The sequence below is a fragment of the Aptenodytes patagonicus genome, chromosome Z (genome assembly GCF_965638725.1).
Source record: "Aptenodytes patagonicus chromosome Z, bAptPat1.pri.cur, whole genome shotgun sequence".
Lineage (NCBI taxonomy): Eukaryota > Metazoa > Chordata > Aves > Sphenisciformes > Spheniscidae > Aptenodytes > Aptenodytes patagonicus.
The window spans coordinates 85,064,853-85,077,083 of record NC_134982.1 but is presented as its reverse complement, the minus strand read 5'-3'; the positions used below and the strand labels follow the sequence as shown (position 1 = coordinate 85,077,083).

General features: G+C 36.0%; 1 protein-coding gene across 2 annotated transcripts in view; it reads left to right on the top strand.

Annotated features, from left to right (window-relative positions):
• The window catches only part of TMEM161B (transmembrane protein 161B), a 43,659-nt gene that overhangs the window by 23,765 nt on the left and 7,663 nt on the right, over positions 1–12,231 (top strand). The window contains exons 5-8 of one of the 2 annotated variants that reach the window (XM_076362398.1): positions 1,072–1,228; positions 9,040–9,191; positions 9,738–9,798; positions 11,506–11,646. In XM_076362398.1, the coding sequence (XP_076218513.1) occupies positions 1,072–1,228; positions 9,040–9,191; positions 9,738–9,798; positions 11,506–11,646 (511 nt within the window). The remainder of the gene's footprint in view (positions 1–1,071; positions 1,229–9,039; positions 9,192–9,737; positions 9,799–11,505; positions 11,647–12,231) is intronic. The other variant, XM_076362399.1, reaches the window with a different exon arrangement.

The following is a 12,231-nucleotide window of genomic DNA, read 5'->3' as shown; positions in this document are numbered from 1 at the left end:
GGAGATTTCTCAGCTTAAATTATCGGAGGCAGTGTAGAAAATACCTTTAACAGAAATGCAGTTTTTTGAAGCTGACACATAAATAAACAAAGCATTCACAAGTTTCAGTTAGTGTTATTTGCTTGAAATTATAGGGTTTAGCTGTCTCCCTGAGTATTTATAGATACTGATACAGTGTAGGGTTTAACTGTCTTTAAAAAGTTACGTATATAAACTTTTGTTGAATCTAACCAGGTGGTTATTTCAAAATAAGTATAGGACTCGGAAATACCTGGGTTTGGCCAATTTCATGTTTGGCATGAGGTAGCTTGTAGTCAACAGACAAATGCTCAGTAATGTGTTGTGACTTTTTAACCGTGTAGATGTAGGGAAGGTGTTTGGGAGGGACCGGCTGCACTTCATTGTCACAAATTGTTCCTTGCAGTTCCCAGCACCTATGGGAGTTCTCTCTTTGTAAATCACCCAACCTGCATGCAACACAGTATGATCCCCGGAATTTTTGTAGTGGAATTTACACAATGATTTATTGCTGTACAGGAGATACTAACAAAATCTGGAAGAACAAACCATTAGTATCTTAGATGTTGTTTTTTTAAAGAAAAAGAGGAAGTGGTTATATGTAGTGTTTTAAATGATTGCCAATGAGCTTTTAATCTTTAACAGAGAGTCAAAAAAACTCTTACCTGGAATTGCAGCTAGCCTCAACCAGAGAACCATTTTCTGTCGTGATGTTGAGATCTAAATTGTGCTGAATTTAAAAAGCTCTGAATGTGCTTTTTGAATTTAGGATGTTAATGTATAAAAGCTGAGATTACAAAATAGTAACATCTTGTAGCCTTATAAATTTGAGTAGTAATCAAGTATTGAATAACAGAAGTGAAGAGTGAAGTTCAGGTTGTTGAGTGGAAAAAATGTGGCTTTTTTGCTCTTGTTGCTCTTCACTTGGATGATCTGTGTCTACCTAGACCTCAGTTAATTGAAAACATTTTTTAATTGTCACTCCATTCTATATATGTCAGTAACTGCCTTAAAATACCACACCTTTAACATTTGCAAACTTGTATTTTTCAGCATTGCATTATTTTCCGGAATATCAGTGGTTGGTGGATTTCACTGTTGCGGCTACAGTTGTGTACGTGGTGACGGAAGCCTATTACAGTATTGTGAAGCCCTCACAAGAAATGAATATCAGCGTGGTGTGGTGCCTGCTTGTCTTGGCTTTTGCAGTGTATCCTTTTCTGTTTTCTTAAATCGCTCTGTCTGTTCCAAATAGTTTACATCATTCTGCAATTCATATAAAGCTCGGTATTGTTGATTGGCAGGATACACAAATATCTGGCATTTGGAAAAAGGATCGTGTAAGCTAGTGCCTTTGGTGGGTAATGTATATGCTGTACATGCTTTTTGTACATCCTGATACCAATAGCTTGTTGACATTAATACCAAACCATTTATGGAAAAAATGCATCTATGTGAACATACAGTTATTGCTCATCTGTAGTATGTAGTGGTTCTAAACTAATTTGGTTTTGCCCAGTTTGGCAATCAGAAATAGATTTCTATACAGAAAGTAGTTACAACTTTTGGAGAAATGTGCAGTTTACCGCACACTTTGTTTTCAGTATGTTTAATCTGATATTTCCTGAACAAAATAGTACAGTAATGTGTATACTAATTTGTTGCAAAGATACATGCATGAATTCATAATTTTAAAATACATTCAAGACACTTTTACAAAGTTTACAGCAAATAAAATGTGTAGACAGTTGTAAGAGTCGAGGTGGTATGTTTTCAAAGCTCTCTGAAAAGCTGAACACCCCTCTGAAACTGAGGGAAACAAAAGCAGAGTATTTAGGAAACAGGCAATATCAAACCATAAAAAGAAGCAGCTGTTATGTATGTTTTTACTGGAGGAGGCAATATCAGACATGGATGCTTGCACGGTAATTAACTGCTTTCCACATACCAATCCAGATGTACACTTTAGGGAGGAAAGTTGCCTTTTAAAGACGTGATAGGTGATAAAGCAGTGGAATTGAATAACCTGCAAGAGTGCAGGTTATGGAAAGGTGAGTTAGAAAATGAATTTCTGCAACTCCTCTGCTCCCTCAACAGCTGACAACCAGATAAAGTGCTAAGTTAGGGTCGATATAGCACTTAAATATTCAAAATTGATTGCTCTGTGTAAATGCCTGTTCTTCAATACAGATTCTTACTGTGTTGTGGGTTTTTTTGGGTTTTCTTTTTTGGTGTTAGCAATAGCCAGTGGTGTTATGTAAAACACTTGAACTCTAATGTTTGGTTATATTTGGCTAACAGTTCTGGATATGCTTAATGCTTGTCTGTACTTGATAATTATTAAAATGTGTGCTGCCTTTATGATAAGGACAGGAATTCTTTTTCTAAGTAGCCTGAAGTATAAATGATATCCAGAATTTTCCTTGTAACGAGTAAGAACTTGCTAGAAGAGGGAATCGACTCGCATTATGAAGAAAAAGACTGTCCATGGCTTGCTTCCAGACCAGGTATTTCTCCTTTGACTTGTCAGTGGGCAGATCCACAGTCCAAAAGGTGTTTTTCTAGTCTACTAGGTAGTGACAGGAAAGTCAGTGTCTGGCTTTTGTGCACCTTATAATGATATTATAGGTATATTATAGCTAATATATAGTTGTTACTGCACAGCCTTTGTTCTATTTGTTTGGGTGAAGTCAGGAATTCTAGTTTAATCTTGGCAGAGGGAAGGAGAGAGAGGCAGCTACTGCTTAAGAAATCAGAAATGAAAGCCAACACCTTTGACTCCCGTTTTGAGGATGAGGGGGAGGGTTAATAGTACTAATGGAAAAACAAGCTTCAAATACTAAAGCCACAATGGGCTCTTAAATTTATTGGTGGCAATGCCCCATTTACTTCATCTTTCAAATCTCGGGTGTAGCCAACTTAATGCTACAGTGATTGCAACTCTAGGTGAAACAGAGTTGTGAATTATATATTGTAGGAAAATCCACTGCAATAATTCATTCTAACAATGATATTTGAATACAGTCCTAATCACTGCTTTCATTTGGCCATCAATTCAAGGCAAAACCAAATGCAGAAATTAAGAAAGATTAAGTTGCCTGGCAGTGCGAGCTTTCTGTCTCAGTAGTGTGAACACGCAAGTAGCTATTAGGGTCTTTTTTTTGATTGTTTCTTTCTCACCTGCCATTATTATATGAATTGAGCCTAAACCAGCATTTCCAGTTTTACCCTTATCTGGCTGAAGTACTTGAGATCTAATTGCACATTTGGACCTGAAGGAGATTGAAATGGATCTAGTATTCCCTGCATGTTAGAAGCACATTAGCTGTATTTTCTCACTAGCCTTCCTACCTGACTGAAAGGGAAGTAAGATCAGCTAGAATAGTATTAAAAGCAAAAGATCCTGTGCTAAAAGCTAATTTTTATTTAACAAGCTGTGAACAGTTAATTGCATGCTTTAGCATTTTTGTAACTAGGCACGTATTGTCTAAGGGACCAATATTGTTTTGAGTTTTTGGTAATAGGCAGTATACTTTAGAGAGAAAATTATTAAGGACTTCTATCAGTTTGTTGGGGTGAAAGAAAGGTTAGAGAAGTTGAAGTTTAAAATTCATGTGGCACTTACAAAAACGTATGCAAATTTGGGAAAGCCTAGAGAAGAATGACCTGATAAATTCTGGGAAATAAGAAACCTCTATACAAGTGTAAGCTTGTGTAAGTATAATTACTTATCCAGTACTAGGTAGTTGAACAGTCATTTATTAATTATACAAAGAAAACAAATGGTCAGAACTAGTTTTCTGCCACTTTGTGCAACTTTTATTTACTTTTTTTTTTCTGTGGCATTAAATAGACCTTGTTTTTTATTGGAGGTTTCTGCACAGAGTAGGCAATTTTGTAGAAATTCTTATGAAGTCACTGCTTCCTAATATTGAATAGGGTTTTGCTTAATTACCTGTATGGTTCCTGGACTGATGGGATGAAGTAGTGTGATCCTGTGCAGTCTGAGGAGTTAGTGGCAATGTAGAAGACTGCAGTACCAGGAAGCACAGTCTAAACTTTATATTAGAGTTAACATCTCCATAAATATGTTAATATAACTTATTCCAGGCATTACAGCTTTTTGGGTGAAGGAGGGTGGTGCAAAGAGTGATACACAGAGGTATTGATAACAATCTTTGTGATCACTGGAACCTGGGCAGGTGAAAAGAGATTTCAGAAGAAAACTGGTTCATTCATGTGTTGTGACATCAGGCCTCTGGGATGCTGAGAATACTTTAAATCTTACACAACTATTTATTAATTTAGTATGTCAAGACCAGAAATGATTCATCATAATTTAAGTGTTAGAAAAATGTGGTTGCCTCCCTATTTTCAATTGAAAGCAATCAATGTAATAGGTTAAGAATTAATTCTAGAACAATTTTGTGTTCTGGTGACAGGTGTTTCTTCTGTTTCATGGCTGTGTGTTAAGAGGTGATAGGTTGTACTAAGGATTTGGCTGACAGAATGACCAAAAAAAGCTAAGAGAAGTTGGAAGTGATGATTGAAATTTTTTTCAGCTGTGTCTTCCAGAAATGGATATTTTGATTCAGTACAGTAAACCACTATTAGCATTTTTTTAATATTCATAGTGTAGATATTCAGAAAAATTCCAGAAACGAATCTAGTCTATACATCTCTGTTCTAACAGAAGTTTAGTCTAAAAGAAGTAGTACATAAATTTAGTATTTGAGTTCCAGTGTTAGACTATGTTGGAATTACGTTGATGGTAATTGTGCTAGGCACAACTAAGCTAGCTTTAAACATGTTTCATAGAATCATAGAATCATAGAATAGTTTGGGTTGGAAGGGACCTCTAAAGGTCATCTAGTCCAACCCCCCTGCCATGGGCAGGGACATCTTCAACTAGATCAGGTTGCTCAGAGCCCCGTCCAACCTGACCTGGAATGTTTCCAGGGATGGGGCATCCACCACCTCTCTGGGCAACCTGGGCCAGTGTTTCACCACCCTCAGCGTAAAAGATTTCTTCCTTAGATCTAGTCTAAATCTACCCCCCTTTAGTTTAAAGCCATTCCCCCTTGTCCTGTCACAACAGGCCCTGCTAAAGAGTTTGCCCCCATCTTTTTTATAAGCCCCCTTTAAGTACTGATAGGCTGCGAGAAGGTCTCCCCGAAGCCTTCTCTTCTCCAGGCTGAACAACCCCAACTCTCCCAGCCTTTCTTCACAGGAGAGGTGTTCCATCCCCCTGATCGTTTTCGTGGCCCTCTTCTGGACCCACTCCAACAGGTCCCTGTCTGTCTTATGCTGAGGGCTGCAGAGCTGGACGCAGCGCTGCAGGTGGGGTCTTCCCAGAGCAGAGTAGAGGGGCAGAATCACCTCCTTCGACCTGCTGGCCGCACTTTCATGTGCTGAAATGTTTGTGCAGCTGCATTAGCAGGTACCTCAGTGAAAGATGCCAGATTCCCCTGCCAGACTGGGTAGATGCTCAAGTGGCAGCTCAATCTGGGCTTACCCACTGTAAGGCTAGGGCAGGAATGTCTGCGTGTCTCCCTCGTTCTGCTGGACTGCAGTGTGAACAATACCAGCCTCGCAGTTGGTAGTGTGGGCAAATAGTTCCAGGACAGGGAACTCTCTTATTTTTAGCAGAACAGAAAAATAAATCTTTAAATGGCTAGATAGTTTCATGAAGACTCAAAGATGTTTCTTGGAGGCAGCATTTAGAAGACCTGCCGTACCACCTGCTCAGTGTTTAATATTTTTGAAAGGCTGCAGGATACTGTGTTGATTGATCACCTTTCATGCCGGTAGCCAGCACTCACTGAACAGTTTCCAGTACTTGAAGAGGAGTAACAAAAGATCTTGCAAAACAAAGATGTTGAGGGTTTTTTTAAGACAGATTATTGGTCATGACCTGCTGATTGTGTATTTTGGATTAAAAATGAGTTTTGCAATGTTTCTTGCAAAAAGTAATGTTAATGTTTTCAAAAACATTGTGGTGTAGGCCACAATGTTTGAATTACTATTTTTTTAATTAATCTTTATTTACAGTTTGTTGCAGATAGTAACTATTGACAGATTGATGATTTCTATTATTTTGAAATTTGGAAAGGTGGCTTCTGTCAGAACAAATATTCAAAATTAGCAAACTGAATTATTGATCACAATTTTAAATGTAGCAGTTGCAGCCAGCTTACTTGCAAAGGATTGGTTTTGTCAAATAACAAAATGCTTTATTGGTGGGAGGAAGAGTGTGCATAAGGATAGAGTAAAATGGACAACACTGAGAGATGATCCATCTTAATAGTAGCGTGTGCCTAATTTATGTTACTGTACTTACACAGCTATTTAAAATTCATCATTGAGAACAACTGAATAAGTCAGATTACTTAACTTTTTGTCTGTAAGCCTTTAAACAGTGTTGTATGCAATCGTTTCTGTTGCAAGGGCAAGGTATTTAGGGAAATTAATGTGGTATAGCAAGAGTAAGGTATTTCTCAGCTGGGAAGCTGTCTGTTATCTGAAAAAGGTTTAAGTAACCTGATTTTATTGGTAGGTTAGTAAATTTCACTGGCTACTTTTGGAAAACATATTGATGGCATAGCAAAGGAAAGCGACAGTCTTTTCTTAACTTGACTGAAGGTTGATCTAGGGAAAGGCAGTCATCAAATATCTTAAAATAACCTCTAAGGCTTAAACTAATTTTTTCTAATAATATAGAGGAGTTTATTTGATTTGCAGTTGTGGATCCAAAAGTTCTGTGTATTTTAATAGAAACAGAAGATGGATCTTTTTCTATTCAACCATGTGCATAAATACCAGTGGATTATATCATTCAAAAATTCCATAATTGCAGCAATTTAAAAGATAAAATTAATTTTGTAAAAAGTGTATACCGTAAATTCTACAGGCATTTCACCTTTTGTGACCAAAAATAAAAGCAATAAAAGGTAGGGTGGGGACTGTATACTCCCAAATTATTTCTTCAGCAGGTCCTGAAACGTACGTCAAGCAGTGAAAGGAAGTGATGAAGCGAGCCATAATGCTTCGATTTTCTCCATCCCTAAAGTAGGTAGCAGTGGTGATTATTCAACTAACAGAGGGTTTCAGTCACATACAGTTTGCATAATCATTAATTTATATATTGGGTTCTGAATCTGCACTATAATTGGAATTTACTGTCAGTATGCTTTCTTTTTCCTGGTTGCATTTTCCACGTCCTTTAGGCACAATCCATAGTTGAAAACATGAAGTACCTAGGGGGTAAATCTGTTTATAGGGTTGGACTATTGATCACAAACTGTTACGAAGTCCTTTGTATAACTTCAAGATTTGAAATTAATGTGTTTTCAATTTGTGATCAATGTCCCTAGTTGTAAAATGACACTTGGTTTAATAATGTATTATTAGAGATACAGAGCTTTCCAGAACACAGCTTATATGAACTATTATGTACCTCTTTTTAGGATGAGGTGAGTCTTCCATTAGATATATCAGTTCTTTCTGTGAAGTATGAAGGGAGCTTAAGTTGATTACTGTGAACTTAGAGTTATTAGATGCTGTGCTTAGGCTGCTTTATTGCGTGCATATGAATACCTCTCTGCATATACATGAAATACAGCAATGTGTATAAAGTGTGATACTGCATAGTCGTATAGTTTCTTGAGAGAGTAACTGAAGACTGTTCAAGTGTTTTACTGAATAGATACTCTAAAACATGTTTTCATGTAATCTACATCTTAAAATACTTCCAGTAGTAAAAAAAGTGCAAATATGAATGAATATGTTATTGCATAGTGGGGAAAAAAGGGTGCAGTTTACACTTAAAATCTTCTTTTTCCTTTTTCTCTTCGGTTTTTCAAAGCAGGTAATGTCTGGAGTGATCCCCAAGTACTTTATTTAAATATGGAGTGGATATTGCCTGCCATTTGAGTTGACAGTATATAATGAAAAATTTATCCTAATCTACTGTTTAACTTTGGAGCTAATTATGTTTAGAAATGTGTTAAAAAGGAGAATACTCAATAAACATTTTAAAAGCAGCTTGATAACAGAGCAGGTGATGTCTTAGATGTTCGTATTTGTGGCACTGGGGTTACATGAAAGGACTTAATATATCATACCAGACTACATAGGGTTTTTTAAGGTTGTTTTTTTTTTTTTTCCCAAGATGAGCATGGGATAGATTTTTCTTTCCTAGATAGTGCTAAACGTGCTGTTGTTTTACTATCTTTGATAGCTGAGAAATCTCAAACACGTGCATGTGACAGTAAAGAAATATGTTTCATCTTTTCATATGTTTTCTGTTTAGTAAACAGTCATTTAATAATCTAAACAACAGTCCCATGCCATTTGTCACAGTTTCTTGTAAGGCAGGTCTACAGTCCCTGTGAGCAGAAATTCTCATAGTTGAGAAATTTTGTCCCATTATTGATAGAAGTGCTTGTTGGAGCATCCTGTTCTTGCTGTTTGTATGTATACCTTAGGCTTGTGCATCCAGGAAGAACACATATAGCTCCTCTGTGGTTAAAAATGTGTTTATTCACTTCCCTGCCATCACAGTTGTTGCATTCAAAAGTAATATTTTGGATTTTGAAATTAAGATATATTAAACCTGGAGTTATGTAGTTTGATGGAATATTTTTCTTTTAGCTTGATATTTTGCATTGAAGATGCAATTGTCTTGTTTTTTGTTTGATGTAACTTATGATTATGTAATCAGTTACATTTAAACCATGGTTTAATTCTCCTAGGTTGATAGTGAATATTTCTGCAATTGACTATAAGTAAGACTAATCAAAACTATACTCCAGAGTAGTATATTCCTGGCTACCCATTATGTGATTATTGTGCTTTACAGTGTTCTGTAATTTTAACCTGAAATTGGCTGAACACATTACTTTTCTTACAAAATTGTGCGTCGTATAACAGCCCTAGTGTAGATGACCAAAATACAGCTTTATAATTCTTAAATATAGTTATTTTGCAAACTTAATTTTCCTTGACCTTTTTCTTGTATAGTAAGGTACTGTTTTCGTTGACTACCCATTATTTCAAAGTAGAGGATGGAGGTGAAAGATCAGTCTGTGTTACCTTTGGTTTTTTCTTCTTCGTGAAAGCAATGGCAATTCTCATTGTGACAGAAAACTATCTAGAGTTTGGACTGGAATCAGGTAACTCCTTTCTTTAGTGTTTGCAACAGCTCTAGTGATTGCATGACCTGAAAAATTTATTTCCAGTCTTTTAGGTGTTTTTGAGAATATCTGTGTTAAAATGAACTCTATATGTCATATACTTCTAAGACACTTTGCTTTGGAATGCAAATTCTGAAGGATATCCTGTATATTTTCCCTGCTTTCTTTTAAATAGTGTAATCTTTGCCTAGGTTGTTTGTTTTGTTAATTATATTTGCCTTCCAGTTTTACATTTAACCCATTTTGCCTTTCATAGTAAAGTGAAGCTTCTTTACTGGAAAAAAAAAAAAGAAATACTTATGTTTGTAAAAATTAACGTTAATTTTATTCATGTTCTTGAAGTGTACAAATATCAGAAATGTTAATAATCAAGTTTTATTGCATTACGGCATATCAATTAGCACATGAAAGAGCTATGCTAGACATATGAAGATTTGTTTAAAAGATGACCTGGCATTTTATTTCAAAAAAGGGATTCTGCTTTTGTACTGTAATAAAATACATATAATGTATGTGTCTCTGCAGGATTCTCGAATTTCTCAGAAAGTGCTATGCAGTTTCTTGAAAAGCAGGGTTTGGAATCCCAGTAAGTTTCTGGAAATACATTTATGTGTCCTATGTGTGCATTTATAAATGAACCACTTGGATTTTCTTAGCAAGCATCTGTCCTGCATGTTTTGCTCTCGTACATGCTTATTATCTCTATAATGATGTGAAAAGGTGGGTTAATGAAAATAATTCATCAGTACTCACAAGTAACTTAAGTTGCATTTGTGTTTTCTCTTTTTAATTTGGAGATAGTTTCTACCTTGACATCTTGGTTGTAGTCCATAAAATACAGTTCAAAACTATAAACATTTTTTTCATGGTAATTCCCATCAGCTTTGCAAGGATTGCTTAAAACAGACGATAGGTATTTTTTGCATTCCTGTGGTATGCAAGAGGATGAGTGTGCAAAAGCTACAGATGGAGCTTGTGATAAAGTTGGCGTGAGGAGTAAATTTTGGCATTCAGTCCTGTTTTCAGGACTGTTTGTAATAGTGTTTTCCTATTGTGCAAAAACATCTGCTTGCTACAGGACATCCAAGTTTTGTATAGGCTGTCAAAGGAACATGCCGTAGCTTGTGATGTTACATAAATAGTCAGTCGCTGTCGTAGACAGCCTTTGTATATTGTAAAATGGATTTCTGTTACAATTCTTTCCTTCTACACATGGTCTAAAATGCGTTTATGGGGTATGTCGTCACTGTGGGACCGCAGCTTTGAATTTCGTGCTTGAAAGTTCTCAAGTATCGTGCAGAAGCTATGGAATCTTTATTTTTGAGGAACAGAAATTTCCTCAGACTTGATTAGTGTGTCATTTATGAATAAACTCATGGGAAACCCTTAACTGAATCCCATGTATTTCTTAGCCTTTCTTCACTCTGCTTTTCCTAAGCTATTGCAAGTTTACTAACTTTATATTAATTTTCCTGTTAAGTGTTTGCTTATTTTTGAAATTTTGCAGTGCTTTGGCTGTTTACAGCAGCAGTTGAGTTGATGATGGTGTCTTTTGGTAGTTCACAGGTTGTAGATCAAGAAAGAATCTGAAACTCATGTGGATCACTAGATTTGTTTTTGTTCCTCTTTAATCTGTGTTAGTTACATGTCACTTCTTTTTTCTTTGTGTAATCCAGTGTTTGTTAATTCCGTAATTCAGTTGATCCTGGATATTTTTTTCTGTAATTTTTTTACATAGTCCATAGTTCATTAAAACAAATTATATTAATCACTTGAAAGAGACACGTTAATTGGCCACATGTATGTTTTAGATAAATCTGTGAAAAACTGCAGTAATAAGTTTGATAGAGCTTTTTAATGGATAAAGGTAGAATGTAAGTAGTATAACTTAAATATCCATTTTGTGTTTGACCAGTTAAACTTGTGATGCATCTGTTCCTCTCTTAAAAACATAATCATTAAATTCATTCTATTAGCTATTTCTGTTATATAATTTGTTGTTAATTACAATATAAAATTACTCTTTTTTTGTTCTTTTCTACTAACATGCTTAACGTCTTATAGGCAGTAGCTTAGGTTTTCTGTTTTTCTAGGAAATAAATAGGTGACTTGGTTTTTTTTATTTCAGCTCCTTATTGGTTTGTAATAATGCTAGTATTCCAGAGTAAAACTATAGAATACTGTTTGCTTTTTTATTACGTGTTAGATACTGTTGAGTTGAAAGTAGTCTCTGATACCCCACCCCCCCAACTTCCTCCCCAAGAAAATGCTTATTTCCTTTCTTTTCTTTTAGGGGTCCTGTGTCTAAACTAACCTTCAAATTGTTCCTGGCTGTTCTGTGTTCACTTATTGGTGCTTTTTTGACATTCCCTGGCTTGCGACTGGCTCAAATGCATCTGGATGCTCTGAATTTAGCAACAGAAAAAATAACACAGTAAGAGAAAATATATGCACATAGGTATATGCTACTCAGTCTTAAATCTTTAATGTCTGAAAATAAACAAAGCAAACTATTCCAGTAAGAAGGTAGTGACTAAGACTTCTGTTGCTGCCTGCTTTTCATACCTTGAGCAGACTTGTCACCTGCCTCTGTCTGCTCAACCTGTGCTCTGCCAGCCTGTTACATTCTTTGCCTTGTAATTAGAGTCCCAATTAAAGGAGCTTTCCTTTCCTCCTGCAAGAGCTCCTCCATGAATGTTTCTGCTTACCGCTTCCTTTCCCCCATCATATCTTTTTTGGAAGTTAAGATAACTTTCAGGATGTAGAGGTGCAACCATGACTTTTTTTTTCCCCCCACTCACCACCCCCACTTCCAGGTGGGCATCATGCCTTTAATAAATTAGGGTAAGTTACAAAGAAAAGATGACCCAGAATATTTAATAGGGGTCAGAAGTTAATACCAGTTTAAAGGAATATTTTCATTTTCAGCTGTTCTTGACTTTGGTAGTAATATGTCTTCTCCGATTTAACTATTTCTCTTCAGCGTTCTCTGGTTGAGGGAGCAACTCCAAATGCCTTT